Here is a 17,452-nt window from a genome sequence, read left to right on the forward strand (position 1 = left end):
TGCTTTCTGATGTGATGTATATATATTTCGTAATTGGTGATAATTGACAAGGAAGCCCGATCGAGTTAAATATGCGCTGATGCATCAGCAAATTAACTCGATTTAATGCTATTTTGGTACATATATTCAATCAGATATATACGTACACTAGACATAGTGAAAAGTTACTATGATACCCTTGTTATGTCCTGGGAGATTATTAGGATCGGAGCTGACGCCACCTCCTGGACAGTGGGCAGTTCGTTGTCATTCGGGACCAATTTTGAATTTTAAAACAGTGATAAATTTATTGTCGACTATGATTATTATTATTATTATTATTATTATTATTATTATTATTATTTAATGAAATTATGAAGTTATGGATAAGGATACTATAGAACAAGGGTCTATTCATGATTTTTATGCGTGTGTTTTATTTAGGTTTCTTATAATAAGTTTCTTATAATAAAAATATATAATTTAATAAGTATGTGCCACGACGATTTATCATTTAAACTATTGACTAAATACTGATAAGACGCAATAAGTGTTGTAAAATATTAATATATAATTTCAAATGAAATTTAAATGCGCGCCTATTTATGGATCTCAAGTTCACTAATTAATTAAGAGGTGGAGGCTCCTGAGGCCACTGAGGACATAACAACTTGGCTATCAAAAAATTTTCATCCTAGTTCGGGTAGTAAATTTACGTCAAATTGTAAAGCAGATTGTATATAAGTTGTCGTCAAAAACGAAAAAGTCCGAAGTTGACGGACATTTTATATAGAGAATCTTTTTTTGGTAGGATTCAAACTCTACGCCGGTTCGCAGTCACGTGACCAGAAAATTTTGCCGGTCTGTGCTCGTTGTAGTGTCGGATAACTCCCTTATGTGCTCTTGCAACTCGGCTACGCAGTTGCGGTATTCATTTGATCTTGAACTACAGTCGCATCGTGGTCGCATTCCATCAGATTAAGAACTTTTAATACAGTTTACTAAACTATTAATAATTAATTAATTAATTATTAAGATTATTTGTCTATCTACTAGTTATTTTAAATAATAACAGTGATTAAAAACAATCAAACAAGATGGCTGCAGATTTTAAGTATCATTTAATTGAATGCTTGAAGAATCATAAAATGGCGGTAAGATGATATCTTATTTATTTCCTTTGTTCTTCTTTTTTTTTTTTTAACATTTATTTTTTTTTTATCGGTTGCGTCTATTAAAATTCATAAAATTTTATTCTGTAATCAGCCAACAATTGAAAAGATTTTTATTTTTAAATAAATAAAATATTTAAATATTAATATGCAAATTTATTAACAATTTTTTTTTTTCAAATGCCATTTGTTAACAAAAACTTTAAAATTAGCAAGCGTCTGATTATTTTTAGTTTCGTAATTATATTTTAATTTCCATGTATTCATTTATTCTGTTCTGTTTCAGCGTCAGTATCAGCATCACATGACTGTTTGTGAAAGCAACGCAAGTGTTGATTTGCAATTGAATGATAGAAATGATAGAAAGTGTTTCTCGGCAATAATATCTGACCAAGATGCAATGGCTCAACTCGAAGCAGCTCTCGGTGCATCAAGTAATGAAGTTAAAAACAACGTAAGTATAATTGTTGTTAGAAAATTATTTGGTATAAATTATATGGTCTATTAAGAGTACTTATTTTATTTCTTTTATATTTTATTGTACAGCCAGCAAGACCAGATGATCCACAGAAGTTGCAAGAACTTGAACCGATTCGCAGCCAAAGAAATGAATATCAAGAGCAAGGAAAAATATTTACTAATAGACATGTCCCGCTGGCCAAGGAGAAGAATAAAACTATCGATAAAGCCGGTTATGATTCTGTAAAGGCGAAGCTGGATGATCCCGCGTTCCGGACTCTGAACTGCGAATCAAAAGAAAAAAATAATTTTTTTTTTGTTTCTAAGTAGAGTTTACCTACAGTTTCAACCCATGTAACACAAATATTACTACGGGTATCAGTCGAAGGCATTAGTCATCATACAAAATGTTCTAACCCCCTAGACTGATATACTCAAACCGTAGTAATATTTTTGGGTTGGATTATAATATAGGTCCAGCAATGTCCTAGAGATGAATTGCTGGACACGGAAGTGGGGTCACACCTGCGTAGCCAAACTGTCAAACAGTCCTCAGTAGAGGCGCTGTTTTTTAGTAGACTAATGTATTTTTTTTCCTGTTAAGTAACAATCTTAAAAGGTCATGTGTCATTGAAACTTGTAAGGTTTCGGAAGACTTACGTTCAATCATATTTATTTTATTTTTCTTTCATAAATAATCGTTAATTTATAAAATTAATCTGCTCTTTAATAAATTATTAACCTTTATTTAAATTACTAATTAAAAAAGCAATTAAATTTTTAAAAATATCTCTTTTAAAAATATATCAAAAAACAATTACGCTTAAATTATTAGTATGAAATATTACTATTACCAGGTTATTGTCCCTAGATTTGTTGCAAATCGTTCGCAACCATGTGAATATAAGGACATGAATTTACTGCCGTAGTATAGAAATGTATTACTCAGTTACCTTGATTTAACTCTTTACAAATTTTTTTTTTATATTCTGTAAATTATCAATTTTTATATAAATTGTTTGGAGTACAAAAGTATGAGTTAAAAAATATTTAAAATAAAATGAACTGGAAAATTTAATTAAAATTGCAAATTAAATTTTTGAATTAAAAGTAAAACTACAAGGAACAATAATTAATTTCAATAAAAAAAACGTAAAAACAAATTTTAAAAAAATTATATCTACAATTAAATAAAATTGATAATTAATAAACAATAAAAAAATATAATTTTAAATAATGATACTGTAGGTGTGCAAGTACGTAGATATTTTATAATACACTTGTCAACTTGATATTCATATCTGCATACCTTTCCCATCCCTCGAGGCTACCTTGAACGAATAGAAGAGAATTACGCAATTGCAATACACACGGTTCGCTGTCTTAAGATCGTACCGTGTGGTACGATATAAGTTATATATGTCAGTATATATGTACTTACACATAAAATTTTATATATATATATATTTATGCATATTCACGATAGTGAAACGCTTACGTTATATTATACATGTGAACATATGTTCTAAATCTCAAAATGCTTTCAAAACCAAATAATATTTGGTACAGCGCAATAACCACGTAATATTTAAATTTATTTCTTAAGGACAAACTTTTATTTAAATATAAACTAGGCGTTACAAAATTTTAACTAATTTATGTAGCCCTAAATTTATCATTATTATTATTATTTTTTTTTTTTTTTGGTGAATTTTAAGAAGAGTTAAATTTATGTAGTGGCTGAAAACTGATCTTTATAATTGAAACATGATAAAAATTCTTTCACATACATTAATTTTCACACAGTAGGTTTCGCCTCGCGGTAAAGGGTCTGTCGTAACAATGCTTGTATATACTCATCATTTTATTTTATAAATATTGAAATACACACTGTATGTGGTATCAATATGATGTTATATACCGAATAAATTTAATTTTTATTTTATCTTATGGACATAAATTTTATAAATATTTAAATTTATAATATTTATGAAGAGATATAATAAAACATTAATGTCAATTATTTATTGGGCTTGGAAAAATATTTATAATTTTATCACACATTAAAAATCACTTAAACTCAATATTTAAAAACAATTTACTGTCAAAATTGAATTTTAAATCGTAAAAATTGAATTAAATTAGTCTCTTATTATCTTATTTTTTTTTTATAATTAAGTATATTTGAAATATCAGACGTGATAATGTATCATCATGGCACACATTAATTTATCAATACAATCAAGATTCTCGTATAATAATACCTTTTATTTAATTTTTGTTTTTATTACGTCACCGATGACGTAGTCATGTATAATTTAAAGTTTTGGATACCATCAAAATTTCTATCAGTATAAGTAATCAAGGAAACAGGAACTTGGTTATGCTGTAATATAAGTTAGTTGTACACAATGTTATTATTATTATATATGTGTGAATTTAGTTTGACGAATATTAATGGGTGGAAACTCTACTAGTAGTTAGAAGGCACGTAGGGAATACGATGAAACGATGATGGAAGAGTATTGAGACGAAAAACGAACATCCGGATAAAATTCCAATGCCTAAAGGGATACTATAAATATACATACAAGAACACTATCCTGAAGATTTAGTAGGTCGATTGATTGTTATTGTGTTATGTATTATAGCCATTTTTAACAAACTCACGCTCCGGAAATTAGACTATTCTAACTAGTCGCGGTTGTTCTGAAGACTGTCCCAAGTCATAAGTCTTCATTAATTTTTTAAATTAATCACTATACAAAATGTTTATTTTTATTTTCATTATTTTCTTTTCATTCATTTTTAAAATTCACAACTTATTTAATCAGTTAAACTTTAGCTAATTATACAAAAATAAAATTTCGTTCATTTTTAGCTGAGAAAAATTTTCATATCGATATTTTTTACAAACAATTTCATTTTAACAGATAAACAGATAAAACTGATAAAAATATATATTTTTAGCTGTGAAGTATATTTAAAAATAAATTAGTTTAAATGATATCTCAATTTATCAATTCTCTGTAGCCCGGGATTAGTGTGACTTTTATTATCGAATTTTAATTCGTATGGATTAAAATTAAAGAAATTATTTTCATATCTTTTGTAATATAGAATTCAACAATAATATATAAAAATTTTTATTTTTTGCGTAATAGGTAATAGCATTGACTGCCCTCAATTTTTTAAACTTAGGAATTTATAAATTGTTATTATTAAATTAAAAAATAATAAAAATGTAGGAGGATAACAAGACGATGACCCTAATAAATTTTTCAATGACCTATAAATATAAAAATATTCTTTTTAAATTGCAAAATTGATGTATATTTTTTTCTTTTTCGTATATATATTTTATTCAGAAAGTTAATTATTATAAAGGTTCATGCGTGATAAAAAAAAATGTATAAATTAATAAAAAATGAAAAATATATAAAGTCCACATGCAATAGCAATTAATCTATTGAACTATAATCAAAATAACAATATTTATCATATTATTTTTATTAAACGTTTAATATATAAAAGAAAGTTATAAATATATGTGGGGGATTTGCGCTACCGTATAGCTGAATCATCGGGATATGATCTCTTTAAATTAAAATAAAATAATAATTGACTGTGATTTAATAAAATAAAATTATTATGCTTGAAAATAATACTAAATTAAAAATAAATGTGTTAGATTCTAACACATTAAATTGTACTGTTTTATAAAATTAAAAAAAATGAAAGACAAAGTTATAAAAGTTAAATTGTTGAACCTATCAGCCTACTATGCTTTTTCGCTAATGGAGTAATTGTTATATAAGTATTAATTACTAGTATTGTCAATATTATTATAATTATTAGTGTAATACCAGTCTTGTTCTTTATACTCTCATTCGTTAAAGAAACAAATTATATTGGTTTAATAACAAGTTTGATGATTTAGTTAGTGCATAAAGTACCTCAGACGATATTAGCCGTTCAAATATATAAGAGCTTTAATTTAAGTTAATCAGTTATTTGTTTGCCATACATATTTGCTCTTATATTTTTGACCGTTGCCCAGGACATGCCACGTGGAGGCTATCGTCATTTCGAACAATTCAATTAGTAATTTCTTTTCACAAATTCTTTTATTATTTCTTATGACGTGTTAAAAGTGTTCAAAAATTACTAATTGATTTGTTCGATCATGTCCCACCCCCCCCCCCCCCTCCCCCCGAATATTGCCATGATCCAGTAGGATAGATATTGCTATGATCCAATAGGATCAATTATTGCCATATCCAATAGGATAGATTATTGCCATGATCCAGTAGGATTGATTATTGCCATGATCCAGTAGGATTGATTATTGCCATGATCCAGTAGGATTGATTATTGCCATGATCCAGTAGGATTGATTATTGCCATGATCCAGTAGGATTCAATTTTTTTTTTTATTTACATTATTATTTTTTTTTTTATTTACATTATTATTTTTTTTTTTTATTTACATTATCATTTTTTTTTATTTACATTATATATATTAATTTTTTTTTTTTTTTTTTATTTACATTATATTTATTTTTTTTGTTTCAGAACACTAATGGAGAATTTTAAAATGGCGGTGCGTCGTCAACCTCTTCGTCAATTCACTCAAAAGAATAAGAAGAAGAAAAAAAAAAAATTTTGTTTTGTATTCTATCCTGTAAAGGCGAAGCTGGATGATCCCGCGTTCCGGACTCTGAACTGCGAATCAAAAGAAAAAAATAATTTTTTTTTTGTTTCTAAGTAGAGTTTACCTACAGTTCCAACCCATGTAACACAAATATTACTACGGGTATCAGTCGAAGGCATTAGTCATCATACAAAATGTTCTAACCCCCTAGACTGATATACTCAAACCGTAGTAATATTTTTGGGTTGGATTATAATATAGGTCCAGCAATGTCCTAGAGATGAATTGCTGGACACGGAAGTGGGGTCACACCTGCGTAGCCAAACTGTCAAACAGTCCTCAGTAGAGGCGCTGTTTTTTAGTAGAATAGTAAATAGAGTAAAGTAAAATGAATGATTGTATAATAAAGAATAGTATAGACGGAAAATTTAAATTGGTTTGTTGGTCTTGTCTAGTGTTCAAGTCAAGTAAAACATACATTTTTTTTTCTCTCGTCATATCTTGTCTCTGTATTTCTCCCCGGCACACGGTTAGTTTGGGTGCAGCCGCACTCGTATCACCAGCTGCACGACCTTTCTCCCACTCATCTCCCTGGTCAAGTCTTGCCAACTCTATTTACAAATAATAATTTTAAATTTATTGTAATTATTATTATTTTTAATAACTATAACTAATTTTTTTTTTTATCTTTTACTTACATCAATTTTTACAATTTTTTATTCAAACAAAATCTTGATTTCAAAAAAAAATTTAACTAAAAAATTAATTACTTTTCATACTCAGTAAATATTACCGCAAAAAATTTAAATGTCATTTATTCGAACAGAAAAAATTAATTTTGAATATTAATTTTATGTAATAAATAAAAAAAATAATTAAGGTTTTAAAAATACATTTTGTTTTTTAAACTCTGGTCCGGAGGGGGCACTAGAGCCAAAGGACACATTCCTGAACCCGGACTTTGATTTCTCCCAGTTGGCATCAATGTTTCTTTCGCGGAGTAGCTCGCGGTGCGCGCAACAAACAGTCGAGACACAACCAGCCACCAGGGTCGTTTGTGTATTACGTTGGCGTTTAAAAAAAAAAGTAATAAAAAAATTACTACGTAAAGACAGACATTGAACGCGTCTTTTTTCACTCACAAATATAAAGACACCCTCGGTATCAAAGTTTGACAGTTGTGACTTGATAATAAACCACGTGAATATAAAAAAATTTTGTTTGTAAAAGTGAAATAATATTTAATAAATATATGAGGGAGTAGCCCGGGCTTGTATATACAATGGTTTGAACATTGAGATCGAATCGAGGTGATTTTCTTTCTCTCTCTCTCTCTATCTCCATCTTTCTCTCTCAGTCGTTCTATCTCTTACTCTGTTTTACACGACAAAAGTAAGATAAAGATAAACATAAATGACAGAAGTAAGAGCAAGTGAGAAAAATATCTTGTTGGTAATACCCAGCTAGCATTAACTTGTGGGTTGTGTAGTAGAGTAGCAAGCAGTTTAAAGCACAAGTGAATTGTGTGTGATTTCTTTGGCATCATTCGTATCATCGCCCTCGACATAGTATAGTGCAGAGAGAGAGTGCATTAATAATTTTATATATCTACATACATACATATAAATATAAATATATGAATGTGCTGTTAGTGTTTGTGCCGTGTTTTTATACCGAATTGTCTGCGTTGAGTCTGATCAAGCTGTGCCAATTGTAAAAGTGTTATTATTTTTTTTTTAAATTTTACTTTGGTTTTGAGTTTGAATTTGACAGTTTAATTATTATTATTATTAATATATTATTAGTTTTTAACCGTTTATTTATTATGCTATTGTGATAAGCCAACGAGTTGTGAAATAACAACACTGGTGAGTTTTTAAAATAAATGTTTTATTTATTTTTCAGATTATTTAAAAAAGATAAGCTTTGGTTTTTGTGATTTATGGAATAAATAATTTAAGAGATATGCAAATTAAATAAAAAAATAAAAAAGAAGATCCCTGATCGATTATTTAGCATATATATGTTGAGTTTTGAGTTTACTAAGTAGAGGCGGGCCATGACAATCCGATTGTCAACATAGACTGTGTCTGTGTATTTTTATCGTACATGTATGTGTGCATTTGCTTTTATTTCTCTTGTTCATTCTCTCATCATTTACTACCATCTACTCTTGTCTCTACTCGTTCGTGCCCGGCACACCCATCGTGTCGGAAGACGCCGGGATCGACTTCCTCTTATACATATGATATATAATGTTTCCACCTATATCATGTAATGTCTATAGTACTATATAATACTCTTATATTATATGTCCACGTCTATGTGTGGACATAGAGGACAGTAAACTAGTGCATAGTACATATATCCATACATGCATATATATATATATATATATATCAATGAATGTATTTGCGATAATAAAAAGAAGAAAAAAAAAATGATAATTTTCAACAGTTAAAATATTTAAAAAATAAGGGTGTCGATTCAAATAAACCCGCCACTAAATTTGAATTTAAAAAAATATATATTTTAGCATTAGAGCGCAAAGCTAAAGAAGCGGAATGCCGTAGCCTAGATTCCTCTAATGTCCTCTGCATGGCTTTCACGCTCTTAATTCTCATATTAAACGATATTAATTTTAATTTATCTCTTATATTTTAAAAAGTATACACTGACAAGCGTTAAACGCCAAATATTAATTTTAATATATTTATTTAAGTATACATATATCATATATATAATAAAATGAAAGCTATGTCGTTTTATTTTTAGCTGCACTGATAATGTGAAAGTCTCTTTTGTGCATATGTCAAGTATATAGATTTATTTTTATTATTTTTAAAAAAATATTATATATTATATATACATACATAAAACTTTATATTCCAGTAGACATATTTATATATTGATATATGTATGTATTTAATATATTATATTGGAGCGAAATCGCGTAATTAATTTAGCCTTTTAATTCTGACATTTCACTTCTCGTTAAATAAAAACTATAAACAAATAAATAACGTACCTACGTACTTACGTACATGTTTATATATCGTACACTGAGATAAGATAAAATGGATTTGGTATTGCATTAGATTTTAACGCGTTGATTTCGTGATATCATGTGAACGGAAATATTGCACTGATTTTACTACTTTCCATTGAAAGCATTGAGAGTTAAGAAGAATACATGTTTTGTCTATTATACATATACACCACAAATATAGAAAATAATACATATACATTCACACATATATACAAATGCCATTAGTACCAATGACTTCCGCAATTATATTTTTTTATTTCTTATTTTTATTTTTTTTTGTTACGTTTATTCTTTTATTATTCATTCCTTTTTTTTTTTACTCATCTTTGATACACTACGTCAATTACAACCTATTCTCTTCACGAGATATCAATCCTATCGATTCAATGCCGCGAGTTATTCAATAGCAGTTTATTTAATTTGTTTTTTCTATCAAATTAATAGCAAATATTCTTTTCATTTTAAAATTCTTTATTCTCTATTCTTTATCTATTCCTTTGTTATTCTTGTTTTTATTTTTTTTTTATATAAAAATGTGTCAAATGATTTTTAAAAGCTATAAAAGTACTATCTATAAGTGCCTAAAAATAAACTGACTTTGTTGTGTATTGTGTATGTATATTGTTATCAAAAGAAAAAAAAATTATTTGAACATACTCGTAAAATATTTACTAGAGTACAGTATGTTTATGCTTTAGCTTTGTTTTTTTTTATTTAATCTAATTAAACGTTAATTAAATATCGCTTGTTGCTTCGTACCACCAAGTGCTCAAATTAATTATTTATCTTATTTATTATTTGATAAATTAAGTGCGTCAATAGCCTCACGTGGTGCTTTAATTAGTTAATAAATATAAGTTTATATATAATAGCAAGTGAGCATGTAAGCAAAAGTTTTAGAAGGCTGATAATATTGGGCGAATTGTAGGTAGGTTGGCGTCATGAGCAGCAGATGACTGTTCATTAGCCGAGCCATTGCTCGTACAACTTTAATATGAGCGAAGTCGTAGCCGTGACAGTGGTGCCGAATGGTGGACAAAATCGTCAGGAATGTGTGACACACATCAAACGTCACAAATCATCATCCGGCTGCAATGTTCCTCTTGTCCATGGCAGGCCAAACCCACCAATCAACGTACGCAACAGACTGACCACTCATCAACGAAACCATAGCTTGGACTTTAGGTACCCCCAGCATCATTTTATTTTTATTTTATTTCATTTCATTTTATTTATTGATCAATTCAATCATTATTATTCATTGTATTATATTTATTATTTACATAATTTAAATTATATAGGGTAGAAGTACCATTTGTGGCCACTGCTCCATTTTTGGATATTTAATCTTTTATTTTAATTAATGAAAAAGTGGAAAATAAAATTTTCATTTTAATAGTGGGATAGAAGTATCTTTAGACATATTTAAATTGATTATGTTATTGGGTCTTTTACAGATTATTTTATTTGAATTTTTTAAGTGTCCAAAATTGGCAGTAAAGTGGCCAAAAACGGTACCTCTACCCTATTATGACATTAATTTTTTTTTACTCTTTTTTGTCAGACTCATTTAAATTTTTCGTGCAGCTTCTGAAAACTCGGCATTCATTAATGGACAGTGCTTCCCTAAGCAGCTTTTATTTATATTTAAATTTTGAGGAAGCTTATCAGTTATTTAATAAATGTATTAATCTAGGCTTTCAAATATTTTTATTTTATATTATTATTTTTTTTTTTTTTAAATTATTACTACTTGTTAAACATTATCAGTTTAGTAGAGCTTAATATAATAATATACAAAATATATTATACACATCTCTTGTGGGTTTGTAATGAGTTAAATTTAATTACACCAGTGAATTATGATAAGCGATGCGACACATCATTCAGTATCACAGTAATCGGATTATTCGCTTGAGATAAATTTACCAAACAATAGATATTTAATAACTTTGTCATTTTAATACATATTGTAACTACAAAACTATTCTTACAGAGTATTGTATAGACAATATATAAGTTGAAAAAAAAAAATATACCAATTAAATAATGATGTTACGATATAAAATATAAATAATTAAAGTAAAAAAACAATAGTTGTATAATGTAAATGTTTCAGGTCGATGGGTATCCTACTTCCTCCGGTACCGCAAGCAACTGTTACAACACTTACGCTGCATCACAGAAATCGAAGTCTTGATTCAGCGTTGCAACGTATCCCAGAAGTTGATGTTACACCAAGTCCAGAATGTGAAACAGCACCAGATTCAGCGATTAAAGTATCAACGCAATCATCAATTATTAAATCACGTAGTCGCGAGCGTGAAGATCTAGCAAGTCTTGGTTCTGATGATTCGGGTATACTGTGCGGGTCGGATAGTGGTTCCAGTGATGCTGCAAATGCAACAACTCGAGAGTCTAGTGTCGATCATTTACATAGCCGTGAAAGCTTAGACTCATCGTTATCGCAGGCCGGTGACATGGATTGTGTTGATGCTGTTGACGGTGATGAACCTGTCTCAGTGTCACTGGACGTTATGGAATCCCAATCAAAGGAGACTCAGTGCATTCATCTACCGGAAACATGTATTGATAGTGTGGAACAGCAACAACAACCGCATCTAAATAAACACATTGTTGCTAATGAAAAGCAAACGTTAGTGAATGGTGACCGAACTTCGACTCGACAACTTGAGAAGATTAATGTAAACGGTGATTACACCAATGAATTACGGGATGAACAACCGAGCTGCGGTAATAATGGTTATCATAATACACTTGAAGTTGCGATGCAAAGTGAATTGGCTGGTGCTGCGATGACTTTGTGTTGTGGTGCTACACAGCCAGATGATGATACCTCGAAAAAACCATTAGAGATACGACGACAAGAAACAGCACAACCAAAACCTACTGAGAGTTGTCTCCTCAGGTTATTTGAAAGCCAAATTTTTGATATGTCCATGGCTATTTCTTATCTCTTTAATTCTAAAGAGCCGGGTGTGCAGAGTTATCTCGGTAAGTTAATAAAAAAAAATTTTTTTTATTTTATTTTATTTATTGTACGATATGAAATATAATACTAATCTCTGCTGTAATACCTTGAATTTGTTTTAATATCTTTAATCATCATCTTTTGTAGGCAACAAGTTATTTAGCTTCCCAGATAACGATGTGGATTTTTATTTACCCCAATTGATCTTGATGTACATACAATTGCACGACGTCACGGAGGTTCTTTATCCATATCTCGTTCATAGGTAAGAAATATTATTTAATTAAATTAATGTGTATGCGTGTGTCTTTGTCTAAAAGAGAAGATTTTTTAGTTAAAATAACTTGAAGAGATGAATTTATTGTAGAGTTTATTTATGCATATAATTGTGTGAGAACTTTCTAATGAGCATCAAGTAGTAATTATCTTTATACGTATTACAGATGTAGGCAAGCCGCAGACTTCTCATTAAAGTGCGCTTGGCTGTTGGATGCATACAGCTCAGACGCTCATTTACCATCTAAAAAAAAGTCTCACGGGACCAAGCTCAAAAATCTTATTTTATCTGACGAATTGAGGTAAATTTATTATTTATTATTATATTTAATTTAAATTATTTTATAAAATATTAATTTTTTTTTGTTTAATAGAAAAAACAGGCCAAAGGGAAATGAAATAACGAGGAAGCAGAAATTTAGCGGAATACAAGTACCCGCACCGCCACCCTTGCCTACCGCTCAAATGGTGGCATCGCCCAATAAAAAAACCCACCAAAGATCACAGTCCGATGCCACGGGTCTTTTTCAATCGTTACGTCGAAGCCATTCCGGTAAAATATCAAATTTTATCATCCGCGTATATAGGCTAAGAGCGCTAGTAATCCGATAAAAATGATATCTTCTGAATTTACTCAACCACATTTTATGAAAATTATATTTTCTATCCTATACTTTTATTTTTTTATTGGATTATTTGATTTAATTTAAATTAATATTCAATAGAGTGTAAAAATAAAATAATTTATTATTAAACTTTATATACACGGAAAGAAATAGATAGTACTGGTTACTATTCTGTTTAGTAATCGACGAAAAATATAGGGAAAAATACATCTTAATATGACTGATTCATATTAGAACAGGAGTGTCATTGCTTAACACGTCCGATTACTTTTTAAACAGTAATCAGTGCTGCGCCACACAGTAAATGAAACATATGACTGGTTACTGTTAAAATAGTCGTCGTTCATAGTTCAAGAGTATACAAACCTCTCAACACAGCTCTTGTTGTTGTAAAGAATGCGAGAGCTTACTTTTTAGTGACAAGAATGGTTACTTAGATCTCGTAGTTCTCATTAACTTCCAGAACAGTACTCGGTCCTGTTTTGACATGAACTATTACTTAATTCATATGTGCCTGAAGTGTCAAGAATAGTAAAGACACATATGAATTAAGTAATAGTTCATATCAGAACAGGACTGAGTACTGTTCTGGAGATTAATGAGAACTACGAGATCTAAGTAACCATTCCTGTCACTAAATAGTAAGCTTTTGCATTCTTTACAACAACAAGAGCTGTGTTGAGAGGTTTGTATACTCTTGAACTATGAACGACGACTATTTTAACAGTAACCAGTCATATGTTTCATTTAATGTGTGGCGCAGCACTGGTTACTGTTTAAAAAGTAATCGGACGTGTTAAGCAATGACACTCCTGTTCTAATATGAATCAGTCATATTAAGATGTATTTTTCCCTATATTTTTCGTTGATTACTAAGTAGACCAGTAACCAGTACTATTTATTTTTTTCTGGGTACAGATAAATTACTGATGCTCTTTATTAAAAATAAATTAATAATTAATAATAATAATTGTAACAATTATTTAGGTGTAGTAAATAAAGTAAGCCTTGGGGACCTGAGTTCCGGTCGAGCATTCGACAACGGATGTACCTGTTTTGATTCCTGCCAAGGTGTGGTTAATGACTTACGAGGCCAGAAGACTGATTGCTTCTGTAATGTAAGAATAAAAGCAATTTATTTTTATTAATATAAAATGCATAATCAAAATCATTCGGTCAATAATTAATCATGATCATCATTATTATTAAATGGTTAATTTGAATCGACAATAATATAAAATTAATAATAAATAATTAAAATTGGAATGATTTAGGCCCCCCGGCTCGCTCCAGAGCTTGAGTTCATTCAGGCACTGATATCAATTGGGAAATTGCTTGGAACTATTCCTACAAAGGAGAGTAAAACTGTTCAATTAGTTGCTGAGTTAAATACACTCAATTTGAATTTACCAGCAAGAGTGTGGCTTCCGTTACACAGTACAATTCCACATCATATCGTAAGAGTACCACCGCAATATGCTGCAGTCCTCAATAGTAAAGATAAGGTAAGTATTTTGTTCATGATTTCTCTTTTAACACATGATACATATGTGTCTATGATAGATACATAAACTTTCATAACTTTCGAAATAAAAATAGAGAAAGAGAGAGAGAGATATTCATTAGCAATTTATGTTATTATTACTCATTAATAATATATTATTATATTATATTGTATTTATAATTATAAATTAATTAAATAGGCTCCGTATATTATTTACCTTGAAGTACTCGAAGTGGAGGATCTTTATACTTCACCAGTTCCTACTAAAGTAATGGGAAGTTCATTAAGACATACTAAGTCAGAAGAAAATTTAACTGGTAACGAGCAATCTTCAGACTCAACAAATGGCTCAAATGCAGCAGCTCAACAACAGTCGATACGACAAACTCCAAACAAAAGTATTGTTAGCAAAAGTGGAGATATTGCATTTAATTATCTTGATGATGACCCTGCGGATTGTTGGAGTCAAGAGGATGATGAAATAACACAACAGGTTTGTTAAATATATTATTTATTAAAATATTTAAATGTATAATAATATTTATATTTGTTGTTATTTATTGTCCAGTATTTACAACTTCGTAAGCCTCGAGATAGAGATACGATATCACAATTGAGTCAAGACAGTTCAGATAGCCGTGAACCGGTATTTGTGCCTGGTGATATTAAACGAAGATTAAGTGAACTTGCTGCGACCCCTAGTGCGACATTTAATCATGATCCAGAAGATCCATCAGCAGCGGTACTAAAAGAACCTTGGGAATTAAAACAACGTCGTATAAGAACGTCTAGTCCTTATGGTCACTTGGCGTCATGGCGATTATTAGCTGTTATTGTTAAATGTGGCGATGATTTACGTCAAGAATTACTTGCATCACAATTATTATCAATGTTGCAAAAAATATGGCAAGATGAAGGTTTACCGCTGTGGGTTAGACCTTACAAAATTTTATGTTTGTCTAATGACAGTGGACTGATTGAACCAATATTAAATACCGTATCACTACATCAAATAAAAAAACACTGTCAATTAACGTTATTACAATATTTTGAGCGTGAATTTGGTCCTACTGATTCTGAAGAATTTGTTGAAGCTCAAAATAATTTCGTCCAAAGTTGTGCGGCTTATTGTCTTGTTAGTTATCTTATTCAGGTTAAGGATCGACATAATGGCAATATATTATTACATAGTGATGGACATATTATTCATATTGACTTTGGTTTCATATTATCAACATCACCAAGAAATTTAGGATTTGAAACTAGTCCATTTAAATTAACACCCGAATTTGTTGAAGTTATGGGCGGTAGTCAATCTAAAATGTTTCAACATTTTAAAAGTCTTATATTACAAGGACTCGTCGCAGCACGTAAACACATGGAGAAGGTCGTAAACCTTGTGGAAATAATGCTCTCAGGTTTGTTTATATTTATTGTCTTATAAAGTTATATTATATTAATAATAAATGTTTAGATAATTTATTCATTCAAATTTATTTTACAGGCTCACAACTTCCTTGCTTTCGCACTGGTGGTGCAGCAACCGTTCAAGGACTAAAAAATCGATTTCACTTAACATTAACAGAGGATCAATTACGACAACACGTCGAGGACCTCGTCGAGGGCAGCATTCATTCGTGGTCAACCAAATTATACGATCGATATCAGTACTTTGCCAACGGCACATTATAATTATTGTCGGTAAAATTATTGTATTTATTTTAAATTTTGCTTCCTGAAATTGTTTTACATTTTCTTCATGAAAAAAAAAATATCAATATAAATTTTACTGACTTTTTTAGTATCGCTAATTAATATATTTTCGATACACAATTAAAAATTGAAAAAAAAAAAGTACAGATAAAGTTTTTCTGGCACAAGAATGAAAATGAAATAATTCATTACAAAGCTTCCTTATATTTGTTTCATTTTAATTTATAATAATTTCTATTTGAAAAAAATTTTTTATTTTATAATGACATGATTTTAATATCAATGCGTCAGATATTCATTAATATTTAATTTATGAAAACGATTAGATAATTTAATCAGTAGATTTTTAAGATATTATTTAAATAAACAAATGTCATTTTTTTACCGTTTTAATTAACGATTGTTATTTTATTTGATTTTTTTTTTTTTTTTTATAAATATAATTTCATTTCCAAATGATAAATGTACATGAGTAAATATCATAATTACGCTTCGGATAACAATTACATGTTGACGTATCATCATCGATGCAGACTAATATGGTAATTGACTGAAGATTAAAACAAAATAATTATAAATTGCTAGATGATTTTTAGCTTAAATTTAAATAAATTAATAAATAACTGAATAATTTGTCGATGGTGCCTTATTTGTAGGTAATGATACAGCCAAATGATGCTGGTTATAAGCATGAATGTTGTATCGTTGTATCGAACACATATGAATGTTGCAAGCAATTATTAATCTGTAAACGCTGTAAATAAAAGACTATTGATTAAATTGTCATTTTTTTTTTTATTTTTTTTTAAATGATCGGCAATTTTTATTAGCTAAAAAAAATTAATAGATATTAAATATTGTATCACGAAAGGATGAATTGCTGAATCTTTAGTTTGTAAGTGGTCTAGAAAAATAAAACATAAATTAAAGATAAAGAGAATATGAGTAATTAATATTATTAATATTAATATTAATAATAAAATAATTTTAAAAAAAGACCTTTTGATGTATGTGAACCATAATTTATG

General features: G+C 29.2%; 2 protein-coding genes and 1 long non-coding RNA gene across 5 annotated transcripts; 2 read left to right on the forward strand and 1 right to left on the reverse strand.

Moving 5' to 3' along the window:
- Nucleotides 1-854: 854 nt before the first annotated feature.
- LOC130675311 (uncharacterized) lies at nucleotides 855-3,393 on the forward strand. The gene is made up of 3 exons (XM_057480888.1): nucleotides 855-1,133; nucleotides 1,438-1,605; nucleotides 1,698-3,393. The coding sequence occupies exons 1-3, from the start codon at nucleotides 1,077-1,079 to the stop codon at nucleotides 1,938-1,940; spliced, it is 468 nt and encodes a 155-aa protein (XP_057336871.1). The 5' UTR covers nucleotides 855-1,076; the 3' UTR covers nucleotides 1,941-3,393.
- Nucleotides 3,394-5,818: 2,425 nt separating this feature from the next.
- Nucleotides 5,819-7,184, reverse strand: LOC130675312 (uncharacterized). The gene is made up of 3 exons (XR_008991277.1): nucleotides 6,963-7,184; nucleotides 6,743-6,875; nucleotides 5,819-6,335 (listed from the first exon to the last, which is right to left on the reverse strand). It is a non-coding gene; the product is annotated as an uncharacterized LOC130675312 (long non-coding RNA).
- Nucleotides 7,185-7,353: 169 nt separating this feature from the next.
- Nucleotides 7,354-17,204, forward strand: LOC130675297 (phosphatidylinositol 4-kinase beta). 3 transcript variants are annotated; one of them, XM_057480862.1, is made up of 11 exons: nucleotides 7,354-8,132; nucleotides 10,242-10,498; nucleotides 11,433-12,328; nucleotides 12,453-12,570; nucleotides 12,749-12,883; nucleotides 12,956-13,134; nucleotides 14,195-14,325; nucleotides 14,482-14,712; nucleotides 14,911-15,204; nucleotides 15,280-16,129; nucleotides 16,216-17,204. In XM_057480862.1, exons 2-11 carry the CDS (start codon nucleotides 10,308-10,310, stop codon nucleotides 16,401-16,403), a joined length of 3,213 nt encoding a protein of 1,070 aa, XP_057336845.1. In that variant the 5' UTR covers nucleotides 7,354-8,132; nucleotides 10,242-10,307; the 3' UTR covers nucleotides 16,404-17,204. The 3 variants fall into 3 exon arrangements, with proteins under 3 accessions (XP_057336845.1, XP_057336847.1, XP_057336848.1); XM_057480864.1 differs by having other exon boundaries at nucleotides 7,558-8,132; nucleotides 10,246-10,498; XM_057480865.1 differs by lacking the exon at nucleotides 10,242-10,498 and having other exon boundaries at nucleotides 7,558-8,132.
- The last annotated feature ends 248 nt before the right edge of the window (nucleotides 17,205-17,452 follow it).

The sequence above is a fragment of the Microplitis mediator genome, chromosome 10 (genome assembly GCF_029852145.1).
Source record: "Microplitis mediator isolate UGA2020A chromosome 10, iyMicMedi2.1, whole genome shotgun sequence".
Classification (NCBI taxonomy): domain Eukaryota; kingdom Metazoa; phylum Arthropoda; class Insecta; order Hymenoptera; family Braconidae; genus Microplitis; species Microplitis mediator.